The 15,286-nt window shown below is 53.3% G+C and overlaps 1 protein-coding gene across 1 annotated transcript in view; it reads right to left on the bottom strand.

Annotated features, from left to right (window-relative positions):
• The window catches only part of SKOR2 (SKI family transcriptional corepressor 2), a 26,969-nt gene extending 24,532 nt beyond the window's left edge, over positions 1-2,437 (bottom strand). Inside the window, 3 exon segments of the mRNA XM_053932123.1 lie at positions 1-381; positions 384-1,868; positions 2,417-2,437. The exon segment at positions 1-381 is cut by the window's left edge and continues 399 nt beyond it. Of these exon segments, the coding sequence (XP_053788098.1) occupies positions 1-381; positions 384-1,835 (1,833 nt within the window). The 5' untranslated portion in view covers positions 1,836-1,868; positions 2,417-2,437.
• Between the last annotated feature and the right edge of the window lie 12,849 nt (positions 2,438-15,286).

The following is a 15,286-nucleotide window of genomic DNA, read 5'->3' as shown; positions in this document are numbered from 1 at the left end:
GTGCGCGGCGTGCGGAGGATGCGGGTGCCTCTCGTATCCCGCGTCCTCGGGGGGCGGCGGCGGCGGCGGCGGCAGCAGCAGCTGCAGCGGCGAGGCGGAGCGCGGGGGGCCGCCGCCGCCTCCTCCGTGCAGCTTGGCCAGGCTCTCCGAGTCCTCCTTGCCGCCCACCGGGCGGAAGGCGCTGGAGTGGTGGTACCCGCCGCTCGCCTTGCGCCCGCCCGCCGCCTCCAGCAGGTGCGGGTGGTGCGGGGGGACCCGCCCGCCCCCACCGGCGCTGCCCCCGTCGGAAGCGGCGGGCGAGGCGGGCTCGGCGCTGCCACCGGGGGGCGACTCGAACAGCGGGTCCCGGGCGGCGGCGGCGGGCGGGCGGCGGCGGCGGCGGCGGCGGCGGGCGCCGACGGGGGGGCGGCGGCGGGCGGCGTCCCCAGCCCCGCCGGCCCCGTCCCCAGCCCCGCCGGCCCCGCCTCGCCGCCGGGCTCCGAGAGGTCCAGGAAAGCCTGGCGCAGCAGGCCCGCCCCGTCCCCTCCCAGCGAGCATCCCAGGGCGCCGGGGGGCTGCGGCGGCGGCTGCAGGTAGGTGGGTACCGGCAGCCCGCCCGGGGTGCGCGGCGGCCAAAACATGCAGAAGGGAGGGTAGAAGGCGGCGTCCTTCCTGCCCGGCCAGAAGAGCCCCGAGAGCCCGCCGCCCGCCGCCGCCGCCGCCGCCCCGCCGGCTTTGTGCGCGGCCGCCCCGCCGAGGGCATCGCCGCCGCCGCCCTCCTCCTTCTTGTGGCAGAGCCCGAAGGCGGCGGCGGGGAAGCCGTAGGGGTGCGGGAAGAGCCCGCCGCAGCCGGGGAACTTCTGGAGCATGCCGCCGAAGGAGCCCTTGCTGGGCACCGGGATGACGGGGTAGCTCCGCGGGCTTTTGCCGCCGTGCGCCGCCGCCACCGCCTCCTGCAGCTCCTCGTCCTCCTCGAAGCGCGGCCGCTTCTGGTGCAGGTCGGGCGGGGCGGCCAGGAGGTGCGGGCTCAGCAGCCCGCCGCCCACCACCGCCGCCGCCTTCACCGAGCCCAGCGGGTGGCAGGCGGCGGGGGCGGCGGCGGCGGGGGCCGGCGGGGCGGGCGGCAGGGCGCGCTTGCGGCTGCCGCCGTTGAACATGGCCTTGACATCCTCCCAGGCGAAGACCAGCTCATCCTGGGGGCTCTTGTCGGTCAGCTTCAGGTGGCGGCGCCAGGAGTTGAAGTTGGCGGCGTCGGGCTGGGTGTACTTGGCGTCGGGGGTGCGGTGGGAGTGGAAGATGAACTTGTTGGGCGAGAAGTACATGCTGCAGTAGCTGCACTTGATGCACTTGGCCCGGGAGCTGTTGTAGCGGGCCGGGATGAAGCTCCCGCGGCATCCCCAGGCGCACTCGTGCGATACGTCGAAAGCGAAGTTATCCGGCAATTTGGGGGGCCGGTTCTCCCCCAAGAAGGACTTGCAGAGCCGCTCTGCCTCCCTCTTGGTGATCATGCCGCAGCGGCGGGAGGAGATGGGCATGGCCCCGGCCCGCCGCAGGATCTCCAGCTGCACCGGCGTGCACTGCACGCAGGTGATGCCCAGGGCCACCCGCCGGTTGTGGATCTCGTTGTAGCTGAAGTTTTTGAGAAGGGTGTTGGAGATCTGCGCCAGGCACAGCCGCTCCTGCCCGTCGATGACCAGGGAGACGATCGGGATGCCGTAGAGGATCACCTGCCCCACCTGGTTGGGCTTCATGGCGGCGTGGCCGGCCCTCGGCTGGTTCATGGGGTCCGGCGGGTACGCGCTGGACGGCGACGGCAGCAAGATATCGGTGGGGCCGGGCAGCGGGCTGGTCGCCATCGTCTCAGCGCCGGGGGGGCTGCTCTGCTCTAGCTGCAGGAGGGGAGGGGGACAGAGACACAGCGCCGTCAGCCGAGGGCTCACCGGGATGGCGGGGGGGGTCCCCGCCGCACGCACCCCGTCCTCCCCCCGCTCCTTGCTCTGCCGGCGTGGGGAGGCGCTACCCGTGGGGAGGATTGCTCCGCGACCCCGACTCCCCCAAACCTCCTCTGTCCTCGCCGGGAGCCGTCCTCCCCCGCGCATCCCGGGTCTCCGACGTGCGCCTCCCACTACAGGTGTGGAGATGGCGGTACACGAGCGAACCGTCCCCGTTTGGAAGAATCCCCGACCCACGGGCGCTTCGACCCCCACGCACGCAGCAGAGACCCGTGTCCGTCTCCCCGTCCTGGAAACCCGCCGCCACCCGGGAGGGCTGCACGCAGAGCCTCCGAGCGGACAAGGCGACGGAGGAAGGGTCCCCTCTCCTCACGCCCCGGGATGGGGGAAAGCACGGAAGAGGAACGAAAAAAAAAAACCAAAAAACCAAAGTTTCGGTGCTCCCCGCGGCTGCCCGGGCATCCTCCCCGCCCGGCGCCCGTTACCTCCGCGGCCGCGCTCCGGCCGTGCCGCCGCCGGACCTTCCTCCTCCTCCTCCTCCTCCTCCTCCAGCAGCCGCCGGGAGGGAGGGAGGGAAGCGCATCCCCGCTCCCGCCGCCGCGGAGCCGCGCGGCCGGACAGAGCCCCCCGCCCCGCGGTGCGGCGGCCCCCGCGGGCGCTCTGACGTCAGCGGCCCGGGGGGGGCGGACGGGGCCGGACCCACCGCACGCCCCCCCCGGACGGTGGGAGGTGAGCGGGGCTGGGGGCGGCTCCCCCCATCCCTCTCGTCCTCCCTCTCTGCCTCCCCGCACCGGGAGGGGATGCGGGCGCCCCGTCGGGGCCCGGCCTCCCGCCGCCGCCCCCCCTCGCCCCGAGCGCGGTTTTCCCGGCGAGAGGCCGGAAGGGTGGAAGGTGGAATGCGCTTTGGATTTTTTTTTTTTTTTTTTTTTTTTTGCCTTTTTTCGCCTTCCTCTCTCTTCCCTCCGCCCCTCCACGGTCTGAGACAAATCGCTTCCAAGAAACGGAATATTTCTCCTTTTGTACCCCGCGTCTTTTCGGAAACGGTGTTTTTTAAGGGATCGGGAGAAGTTACAGGGTAGGGGAGGAGAAAGAGAGAAAAAGTTGATTTCTCGCCACAACCCTGTCCTCACGAGCACTAACAGATTCTGTATCCTCACTGCCATTCCCAAATACACCGGAGTCATTCACCAGAACCACTTTCACAAGCACCCGGACCCAGATTCTCGCTCCCACAAAAACCAATAGGGCGCAAACATGTTCTTGGGTTTTTTTAACTTTTCCCCCTTTCCCCTAATTGGTTTATGCCCCTATTTAAGGAAAAAAAAAAAAAAAAAAAAAAAAAAGCCACCAGCACAACGGTTGTGGTGGTTTCTGCTTTTTCCTTTTTTTTTTTTTTTTTTTTCTTGTGAATACAGTGAACTGAAAATATAGATTTTTTTTTTTTTTTTTTTAACAAGAATCACTCCAAAAGGTTGTGGGTCCTAACTCCCTCTCTGCGTAGCGCTGCGAGAGGATGGGGAGACCCTGCCGCGACTCCTCCACCCCAAGGCTGAAGGCCAATACCGCTCAACGCCGCTGCTTTCCAGGGAGAAAAACTGCAGAAAAACTGCTAAACCCCGGGAAAATTAAAAACTCATTCCTAGCCAAAACGGGGAGACAACTGAACCGTCAAGTGTTTCCTAATACCCTTCTGATTTATTTTTCTTTTACAAAAATATTTGTATCTCTCTTTTTCTCTCCGTGCACATGACCAGCACTTAGTATTCCTGCACATTTACCTATGAAAACTTGGCGATTTTTTTGTTTGTTTGTCTGTTTTTTTTCTCGGACATCACAGGTCCAGACAGAAATCTCTACATCGACCTTTCCCAGGACATCCACACTAAAGCTCGCACCTTCTCTCCCCTATCCGGGTATTGCTCGGGTCCTCGCTAACAATAATAATAATAATAATAATAATAATAATAATAATAATAATAATATAATCACACCTCTCCTTATTACTTCTGTCACTTCTTATTAAACCTTGCTCTTCCCCGTGTCGCAACTGTCACAGGGAGACTTCCCCTTTTCCCCTCCCTCCTACTTTTTCCCGATCCTCTTCTGCACGGAGCCTGCTGCTTTCGTGTGAGCAATGGCCATAAGCCTCACATTGGTGACATTTTAATCAATGCTTCCTAGCCAGACTGACATGAATTTTACACTTCAAAACTCTCCTCCGTCAGCTAATTGATTCAAATTGTTTTATTGGTTAAACCCGTGTCACACATTGTATGATCTATTACCACGCCTCGGAGAAAATCTCCCCTCCTGTCTCCGCTCCCAGGTCGGCACCAGGAGGGACGGGGGGTTTTAGGGGGAAGCCGCTTGATCCTGCGGATGCTCAGTGCCTGCATCCCCGCAGCGGCCGCCGGGCAGACCGCTCCCCTCTCCCGCGGTCACTCGGCGGCTTTCCCCCGGCCATTCCCGGGAGAACCGGCGATGGGCAACTTCGCCCCAGGCTCTGAGCCCGGCGTTGGAAGAGGACGAGGAGCGGTTGCAGGAGGCGAAAGGGATGGGAGGGTTTTGCAGAACACCTTCAGCGAAGGGAGAGGCGGAAAACTCAGGCTCGGGACAGGGTCGTCGCTAGCCAGCAACTACGTTCTATTTTGTGGTGACTAAACGAAAAGTAAAACTAAACTACCTTTTTTTTTTTTTTTTTTTTTTTTTTTTTTTTTTTTTTTCCTTTTTGTCACCTGCTTGTTGCTGTTGACCCTCCTGGATTCCGTTGTAAAAACTGAGTGGCTTCCTCCATTCCCTTTAAAGGGAAAACTCAAACCTGCGGGTCGGGATGTCTTAGTTCCCGGAGGGAGGAGGTGCAAGGGCCACCGAATTTGGGGCAGAGACTGACCCACACCAGCACGGTGGAGAAGCGGGGCAAGAATACACCGTTCTCTACTTTTTTTCTTCTTTTTTTTTTTTTTTTTACTTAAGCCTGTTGGGAAATCTCATGGGGTAGCAGGACCTCAGTACGGGCACGGCGGGGGTGGCTTGGCAGAGAAAGGCTGGCCCACGCAGTGGCCGGGATGATCCCGCGGGTGTCCCCAGGCGGGCGAGGCCCGGCGGAGCTGCTCGGCCGCCGCCAACCCCAGTGGGGTCTCTGCGGGTCGGATGGAGCCCACCCTGACCACGACGAGGGGTGGAAGGGAATTCCTGCTGGAGGTGGGGTGCCCACAGTCCCCCTAACGGGTAGGTACAGATCTGGGGGGCTCCTGTCCGGATGTCGACTCCAATTTCTCCCGTTCATTTCGCTATTTGCTGTTGCCATTTGTCTTGGAGTCACCTCTCGACAGAGGAGTGGAAAAGGTGGAGAAACTTCTCACGGAAGAGCCTGGAAGGGCTAAGCAGGAGTCCTGACTCCTTTTCCCTCTTCCCTTCTCTGTCGCGATTCTGCCTCGGAGCGGCCGAGCGGGAGGCGACAGCAGCTCGTTCTCCCGCCGCGGATCGGTGAGGAAAACGAGCAGCGGGGAAAAGCGGCCAAGTTTAAACCACCCTAGCCCACCCTCATGGCCTTTATTTACTTCCAGAGCGCTTAAATATTGTAGCAGAGAGGCCAAGGGAAGCGAGATAACCTTGGTGCGTTTAAAAAGACCACAAAGAAAACCACCCCCAACGCGAATCCATTCCCTCCTCCCACCTCTCCACATCCCATTGAAACTTCCAGCCGTGTAAGTAGCAGACACGCAAAGGTATTGTTATAAAACCTCTTATTCTAACAAAATTTAGACAGTAAAGTTTGGTTGTTGGTTTTTTTTTTTTTTTTTGGTTTTTTTTTTTTTTTTAATACTTTTGTGTAGATTTTGCTTGCACTGCTTGGTCTAGAGCGAAGCTCTTTTCTAAGTAGTATTTTTTTTAATCGCACTTTATTATATTAAGCAGAAAGGGCATTTGGAATAGAGGTGGTCCCATCTGGAAAACCCCGGAGCTCATTTAGATCACATCACTTCGGGCTTTTGTCTCTGCTCTTGAATAACCCAGCTAGACATAACAAAAGGGTAGAGATCTCTACGTAGAGTTTTTTCAGTGGCAAAAGGACGCCTCGGAAAGATGCTTCTATATTCGTAATAACGAGGGGGGAAACGACTCAACGGGATGTTCTCTCGGCTCTCGAAAGACACCAGGAGAGTGTCAGGGATGGGGCATTTTTTAGACAGCTTTTTACCCCACCGGTAGCTGAAAAACAGCACGCCGGCTGAAGGGAAGGAACCGAGAACGGCACCTTTTGTCTGATGGAGGTCCCTTAAATTCTCAGCTTAATGTGCTCGGAGCGATCCAAACCCGAGATGGTCCTCGCCGAAGGTACGTGCAGACCTTAGCCAGGAGGCGCGATACCCCCGCCGGGGGAAGGCTGCCCGCCAGCCCCCCAGCATCACTCAAAAAAAAAAAAAAAAAAAAAAAAAAGCTGTTTATCATTTTATTTTATCCTACGGGAAGGGACTGGCAGCCCGGGAGGAGATGGGCGCTCCCTAACCCTCCATTCAGCTCCTAAGAACACGAGGGTGATTATTTCTGTTCTGCCTGAGGATGGGGTGGCAGGGAGGAAAAGAGCTGCAAGTTTTAGGTGTGCGTGAATTAGCACCCCAGGGAGTGGTGGACTGGGGGAGGGCGGGGGGGGGGGGGGGGGAAAGAAAGATCCCAAACGAAAAAAAAGCCACCTCAGCTATTGATTTTTTTTTCCCCAAACGCATAAATTAAAGAGCTCTGAACATCTTTGCATCAGAATCAGAAACGTGCCTGCTCGGAAGTATTTAAACGAGCAACAAATTTCCACGGTGGAGAAGCAGGGCCCCAATCGGGCTGTGATGGGGAGCAGCGATCCCAAACTTCCGAGAGAAACGTGACGAAGAGTCATCACGTCAGTAAATAATTCAATTTTGCGTCTTTCAGAACCCAGTAACCTTGGGTGTCTTAGAAAGCAGATTGTACAAACAGGCAATTAAGATGAGCACAGAGACTTTCAGAGGAGATATAATGAACCAGCTTTAATTACTATCTTGAAATTAAAAATGTAATATACAGATTTAAATTTATTTTCACCTAAATTGTGTATAAAATTATATGGCGTTCCCCACCCCCCACCCTTTTCCCAGGCTAAGAAACGAATTGCCACCAAGCTTGCCACTAAAAAGTCTGAAGTACTTTCCAAACCCTGCTCCCCAACACGCAGTAATAATGATACATTTATCATTACTGATGACCGCCCACTGGTTTATTATTGCTTTGTTGCAACTATTACAATCAAGAGATTTCTTTATTTACTGTTAACATTCACTTAAAGCTGAATGTTAATGACTCTTCTGAATTCACCGAAGACTTTTCCGTTATATTTCAGGAGTAGTTACGGTTTGGGTTTCAGAAACGGCAGAAAAGAGGAGAGATGCTGGGGTGGTGGTTTGCTCCTGGTTTTTGCTATTTTTTTTCCTCCTTCTTAAAAGGCTGTTTAAGAGGATTTATCTAAGTCGGATTTTCAACAAAGAGTTGCAAAAGCCTTGGCGTAATGTACGTACTTGACTGTAGCTAATTATGAGTGTATTTTATTACAGGAGATTCATTCATTATTGATAAATGTTTGCAGTAACTTCCTGCTATGTAGAGTTGTATTTTACGAGGAATAAACAACCTATGGGGATTGGGAGTGTTTGGCTTTTACGCTTCTGCACTCTTTGACAGTTCCCATTACCCACTTCGGGGTCTGGCTTGTCACCTTCCCTCTTTCTACACCCAAAAGCAACTTCTTCCCTCTTCTCTTACCACCGCATTCCTCTCGTTCCCTTACCCCTTGCTATGATTTCAGGATTATCATTAAAAAAAAAAAAATAGTGATTTGTATAGTACAGGATTTCACTATAGGCACTCTTCCCTAAAGCCAGGTCCATGTGGATGTCTCCAAAGGGTTGTACAGACCGGGATGAGCTCCTGTTTCGGGCCAGCCGATGCGCAGGAGCTGTGCAACAAGCAGGCAACACACAGGGAGGGCTTGGAGGGCGGGGAAAAGGGCTTCCCCGAGGGCTCCCCGCTTCGGCTCCAACACTCGGAGCCCCAAAGGTTTGGAGTTGCAGCCAGTAAAAAAATACGAATTAAAAATAATTTAAAATACCTATATATATATATATATTTTTTTTTTTTTTTTCCCGCGCGGCTTTTAAAACATCGGAGCCGCTGCTTAAGCGGAGGAGACGCCTCTCAAAGGCTGGCGGTCGCCTCTTATCCCACCTCTCCCTCAAAGTCAGCCCCTTCCCAGGCAACGAGGGTCGCTCCAGGGGGAAAAAGCTGAACTGTCTGGGGCAGAGGCGCAGCGCTGCGCACACCCCCCCCCAGCCCCCCCCACCCCATCCCGGTGCCGGCAGGACGCGCAGCGCTGCGCGGGCGCCGAGAGCTCCGTGCGCCCCCCTCCCCAGGGGACCGGGAGGTCCCCGCTTTGGACTTGGGGACCAGCCAGCCCCGATCGTCCTTTCCGATCTCCACGCCTGGCGCAAAGTTCACGTTTTGTATGGAAAATTAAAAACCATGTGTTTGTGAAGGCGTACGTACGTGTAAGAGACACGGGAACGCGGGGCCGCGCATCCGGAAGGGATGAGCGGCGCGGCTCCAAACCATCGCCCCTTCCCCTCCGCGGCAGCCCAAACTTGCGGGGGGCTCCTCTCTCCCAGCGGCGCTCTCCCAGCCGGATCCCACCCGGCAGCGAACAGCCGCCTTCCACTCCCCTCCCCGCCACGGCCAGCACGACCCTGCGACCTATCGCGACAGCGAGCGACACGGCTACTTGCTCCGGGAAAGGATGGCTGCACCCAAATCAAAAGGTTCCCACTCGCCCCATCCCGCCCCAGCCCCACGCTTACCTGGACACCCGGGCTCCATGGGCTCTCCGGGGGTGTGGCCGGCGCGGGGCCGCTCTCGCTCCGCGGCAGCTCCGCGGCGCGTAAGTTTGGCTCCCGCGTCTGCCGCGGCGGCTGTGCCGCGGGTGGGTCGGGTCTCGGACGCCTTCTAGCAGCCAGGCAGCGCCTTGCAAGCGGTGCGGGGAAGCCGCCCCCTTCCCCGGCCCCCTCCCCTCGCTGAGGGGAGAACGGCGGCCGCCCCCGCCCCGCCGCTACCCCGGGGCAGGTCCGCCCCGACGGCTGCGGAGGATGGGAGGAGGGCACCCCCCACATCCTCCCCGCCTAGAGGGGGGGCAAGAGGGACCCTGTTGCAGGGGCGGACTCTGCTTCCCCAAGCTCCCCCCACCCCAAACTTCCCCTCTTCCCGCAAAATTTCCTTTGCCTCTTCCCCGCTTTCCCGGCAAAACAGGAACGCGGGCGAGCCCCCCCCCCCCCCCCCCCCCCCCCCCCAAATTGTGAGTGCTTTGAGGGACAGCGGGAAGGGTGTCCCCACAAGCACAAGCCCCTGAGGGAAATTAAGGGGGGGGGGGGGGGGGGGGGGGGAGCACTGCCACCTCCTCCAAGCCCTCGCACTCCCGCAGAGGCCCCGTCCCCAGCAAAACGCTTCCCGCAGATCACTCGACGTGCGGAACAAGGCGGCTGCTTAAAAACACAAAGCCGGAGCCCTAATGAGTTCAATTACAATGTGGTAAACACATTGCCTCTACGCTTTAATTAAGCCGGCTGTCCAATTTTAACTCATTAGTAATTCATTAAGAGAACAGCCTTTAGCTGGCTGCGAGGAGTTCCGAAGCTTGTGCGGTTACGCGCCGTGTACATCCCAACGCGTTTGAGGACGGGAGAGTGGCGTGTGTCCGTCCTCCCCCAGAAGAGGGGACTCCTGGACCCCAAAGGGAGATCGCCTGTTGTCCCGGCTGCTGTGGGACACCCTCGTAGGGAAGGGGGCCCGAAGGTGCCGGGTTGAGGAGGAGGAAAGGAGTACTGAGGTTACCCGGGACCCCCCATTCTTCTTCCCTCGGGAGAAACCGGATTTAAGGGCGGGCGGAGGGACACACTTGGGACTTCGGAGCCCCAAGTCTTGACAAAAACAAAACATACCAAAACAAAAAACAAAACAAACAAACAAACAAAAACCCAAAAAAACGCCCCACAAGCACGGAGAAAATGTTAGAAACGTATCTGGGCCAAGAAACAGGTCAAATTTTGCCCGAAAAGCAAATTTGGTTTGATGAGCGAGCCCAGGGGTCTGCAGAGCCGGGTCTTGCCTCTCCGCCCCGCGGAGAAGGAAGGGAGCCTGGGAACCGGGGCGCTGCGAGGCGCCGGGAGTGGGCGTGGGAGGTGCCCCCCAAAATATCCGCGTCGAAGCCCCCCGTGGCCCGCCGGGGCTCATCCCGCTCCGCGGCCCCCTTGCGCGTCTCTCCGCGCCTCTCCGCTCGATGTGGCGGCTGCTGCGGGGGGCACCGCAGCAAAACGGGCTGGGGGAACCCGCGTTTCCCTTCGCTTTTCCTCCGAGGAGCGGCGAGCCGCAGCGTCCCGCATGTCCCGAGGATGACGGTGGCGGTGCAGGGATTTAGGGTTTCCCACTGCAGCTGCTGCCCCATTGAGGATTCAGGCATTTTTCCCTTCAAATTGCAGCGCTTGGGGCGGCTCTGAGGCGGTCCGGGCTGGACATCCCCAAACCTTCCCCAAATTCTATCCCACTAGAATCGCTGCTTTTTAAGTGTTTGCATCATGACTATAGTTACCATTTTAGCACAGCTCCAACAGGCGGGAGGTTGCATTTATTTTTCCTAGATCTATTGAAAGTTTCTTTTCCTGTCTTCCTTTATTTTTAGCTATCTTTTACATTTGAAATCTGAATATGCAAAAGTATTTAGCGGACAGGAGGAGGTTTGGTCTCGTCCCCCTTCACTACTGCCAGGTGCTTCAGAGAAACGCAAGACTACAGAAAAATCTTTCAGAAGTAAGTTTGGGTGGTTGTTTATTGTTCGGCGTTTCATTTGTTTATTTGTTTGCTTGACCACATACATTTATCTGATCCCAGACAGATTCAAAAGTCTTTATTTTTTTTTCTTGCCTCTCTCCTTGGCTGGGCTCCTTGCAGCGTCCCCTGCCTGGCACGGACACTTGTCACCTCTGCTGTCCCCCCTGCCCAAGCTCACCTCCAGCTCAACAGAAGGAGGCAGGTTCAGGACCTCTGAGCTACCAAACAGTAAAAGAGGGGCTTCAAACTCCAGGTGTGAGTTGTAAACGACTAAATCCCTTCTGAAGAAGCCTTTAGGCAGACATCTCAAGAAGAAACCCTTAATAAGAGTCTTCTCCTTTGGGGAGTAGATTGGGAGTAGTTATCTCTTTAAAGCAGTTTTTCCTTTTTCACATCGCGGGCCCTCTCTGCCATAGTCTTGATTTTCATTTGGCTCCAGGCTTGCAAAATCGGATTGTCTGGAATTAAGAGATTTGAATATTGCTCCTCTTGATGTCAAAGAAATTTTTTTTCCTGCCAAGAAGGAATATCACACATGCAGGATCAAGCCCCAGTGGAAGGCAAGTCTGAGGGCACCCTACCCAGGGCTCAAAAGCAGAAATATTTAACCTGTTGCTGTGTTGCCTTTGTCACCTTATTTTCATTATCAGATCTTTAAAAAAATTGCCCTGGAAGCTAAAATAATACTGTTTATCTATTTCCAGAAATGTCTTCCACTCCTTTGTCTTGCCTAGCAAAGCACTGGATTCTGGACACCCAGGGGACAATCTTCCTCCAGAGCCTCCTGGTATAAATCTAAAAATAATCTTGAAGTCAGTGGGCTACAATTCATTTTATTACCCCAGTGTTAATCTAGGATAGGTACATAAAAACTGTTAGGACAATTAATCTGAATTAATTTCCAAAGTGAATTAAATTAAATTGAATGAAGACCACCTGAATTCTGAATAAGAACAACCTTCACAGGGGTTTCACGCAGTTTAATTAATCCACTTTTAAATTCTCACCTTCAGCTAATTTGGGTTATTTTCCTGAGTGTCCCCACATAGGCAAAATCTTAGAGGTAAACGTGGCTCAGGGGAATTCCTCTGGATTTACCCAGATGTAATTTAGAACAGAAATGTATCCTCTAATACTCTTTGACCACGGCACAGAAATGATGCAGAAATGAGAGATATATAAATTGTGCTGCTGCATGGAGCTCAGCTTTATGAAGGAAACCTTTCCCAAAAGTTTTTTTTTTTTTAATTGTTTTTTTCTCTTCTGTCTCCCTGTACCTCTGTGTGTATAAACACAGATACGTGTGCATGCAGACGTGCACGTTACACACGTGTGCTCTATTTGACTTTGCTCTATTTGTTTAATCCATTAAAGCTTCTCCTCTGTGCACCTGGGACTTCCCATTGAAGTTAAACTGGGAGCTGAAGAAACAGCAGGATCAGCTGGCTGGGAGAGAGCTCAGCACTACACCTTCGCAGCTGAAATAGGACGGCAAACCCGGAACCCACAGCCACTCAGGGCCCAGCAATCTAGGACAAATTCACAAAAACAAGGTTGTCTTTCAAGGAGCAAAGCCTCTTCTACTGGCTGAGGAGGTGCCATCATCTTTACAAGGGTTGTGGGTGCAAGAGATGTTGTTGTGATCATTATCACGACATTGCAATATTGCTGAGGTGATGGTCCTCCACTTTCAGGGGTGCCTGGGGAATTGAGGAGAGCAGCTGGAGCAGGCACAGGAAGGTCTCAATTCTCTCCTCCCAAAAAGCCACTTCAAGCAGCTGACTTGTTATTTCAGCGTGTAAGGTAACTATAACCAGGTGCCTGCTTTTTTTAAACAGCTGTTTCAAAAATCAAGGGAATTACTTTTTCCTTCTGAAATCAGTGGCTCTAGGACTCAAGGGTTAAAGCTCCCTAAATTGCATTTCATGGCCAATACCACAGAGCCATAGAATGGTCTGGTTTGAAAAGGACCTGAAAGACCATCTATTTCTAACCCCTCTGAGATGGGCAGGAACATCACGAGTGGCTCCCTGGTGCCTCTCAGGTGAGATTCCCCAGGTCAGAGCAGTCTTCTCCCAGCAGATACTTGTGCCAAATGTCCCAGATTGTCACAATTACAGAATCTCTGAAATAACTCCTCAAATTACCATATCAATGGGGTAAGGTATAGCGCGATGTGATCATGCCAGAGCACATCCAGAAACCTGGAGTTTTACTCCTTAGCACAATGAATTACAGCGTGACCTTGCAGAGAGCCATTTATAGCTCACATTTTAAAGATAAGCTCTCAAATAAGAGTGCCCTGTGAGTAATCTGGTGTGCTGCTCATCTGTCCAGACTGGGCATTTCTGAAAATCAATCTCCTTTGGATTGGGATTTCTCAGTTGACATTCCTAAGTTGTAAAAATACGACCTCTTCTTCAAGCCTCAATTTATGCACCTGGAAAGGATGTGTGTGTCTGTGTGTGTGTGTGTGTGTGTGTGTGTGTGTGTGTGTGTGTTTAGGGAACAGCATTAATCTACCAGCATCTCAGAGAGGTTTTATAAAATGCAGTTGAGTTAAAAACTCAAATGTACCCTAGCCTTCTTTCTCACTTTTGCATAAAACAGTTGAAAATAAATAAATAACCACATACTATAGCTAAAAGCACCTCTGAAAGGCAGCAAAGATTCTCAAGATTTTAGAAACTATGGAGTAATTTCATAGTTTGATTCAGATATTCCCAGACTCAGCAGGACAGGAGATTTTTGCCAGTCTTTCCCCCTTGCCTTTCAAATTTTAATTTCATGCACCATAAGATCAATCCACCTTCTGACACATTCCTTTCATAAATTTGGATACATTTTGGAAAAATTCAAGGCCACGTTGAACGAAGCTTTGAGCAACCTGGTCTAGTAGGAGGTGTCCCTGACCATGGCAGGGAGTTGAAATAAGATGATCTTTAATGTCTCTTTCAACCCAGACTATTCTATGATGCAGAGGAAAATGCTCCTACCAATCTGTCAAATTAAAAAAAAAAAAAAACGTTGCAAGAACCCAATGGAGTCAATCTTTACAGCGGACACAGGAGATTTTCAAAACAGGCAGCAGCAAATTTTACGGCACCTACATCTAACACAAAAGGTGAGGATATGGCCTCAAGTTGTTCCAGGGGATTAGATGTTTAGATGGGATGTTAGGGAAAATTCCTTCATGGAAAGGGCTGTCCAGTGCCACAGGCTGCCCAGGGCAGTGGTGGAGTCCCCATCCCTGGAGTGATTGGCACACAGGGATTAATGGTGAGCTTGGCAAGGCTGGGGGAATGGTTGGACTCGATGAACTTAAGACATCTTTTACAACACAAATGATTCTGTGATTCTCCCGCCTGATGCTCCCACCACCCCCTGCTGGGGTTGGGACCACTCACTGAATCACCTCTACTCCTACCTTGCCAAATCTTTTGTTGCTGCCATCCCAATAATTATAATTTAGGCATTTCCAGAACCCAGGACTTCACTGGTGTAATGGAATTTTCAAGGACTAGTGAGTTTTCACTGGTGGCAGAAACAGTTTCATTCCCTTTCCTTGTGTCCTGCTTATTTTTCCAGCTCCCTCATCATGGTTCATCTTTCTTTTATCTGTGGTAACCCCTCTGTCTGCAGGGTCACCTTTCAGCTCAAACAGTGAAATGCTGCTCAGAAAACAAAATTTTCTACCTCCATGAGAGGGGTGTTCTTCATCACAACAGAAAAAATACTGAGAAGAGGCTTAAAAATATCGTCAGCTGATTTTGACATCAGGAAAAAAAATTATAAGGATTTTTCCCTAGCATAAACTTGTAAGTTCCTATATTAAGTACCTCAAAAAAGGACTTTTATTTCACAGCAATGCTAACACACTTTGATGAGCTGATGTTTAGAAATCAAGCAAGCACAAAACTAATTTCGAAGCAGCACCATTGTAGATTAGTTTGGCCCAGAAATTAAAGTCTTTCCTATCTGCTTTCGCTCATGATTGTTAATTAATTGGTAGGTAACAAACACAGACACCAGTTTTGCAGGAGTAGAAACATGAGGATATCATGGACTAGCTTTCCTGGTCTTATGTTATTAAGTCACAGTCCAATTTTCAGGAAAAAACAAACCTGCAGAGAAGACATGAGAGGCGTTTTTGAAGAGGTGCCTACGAGCCATCTGCAGCCCAGCTGCTTTTTGTGCAGCACCGTGCTCTCGCTCTCCTTTGGGGCCTGACCTTGCTGGTTTATTTCTCTCACAGTTCCAGCCCCAAGATGACAAGTTGAAGTCCTTGGTCAGGCTTGGAGTGCACACCAGACCTGCAGGACAGCTCGATTAAATTCCTGTCTTTGCCATCAGCTGCTACTCGTAGCTGTGTGTGAGCTGTGCGAGTGGTTTTGCATCTCTTTATGAATTCATAGAATCACAGAATGTTTTGGGTTGGATGGGACCTTCATAATCAT

This window comes from Vidua chalybeata, chromosome Z, assembly GCF_026979565.1.
Source record: "Vidua chalybeata isolate OUT-0048 chromosome Z, bVidCha1 merged haplotype, whole genome shotgun sequence".
Lineage (NCBI taxonomy): Eukaryota > Metazoa > Chordata > Aves > Passeriformes > Viduidae > Vidua > Vidua chalybeata.
Note: the sequence above shows the minus strand (reverse complement) of the source record. Positions and strands in the feature narration are given on the sequence as shown.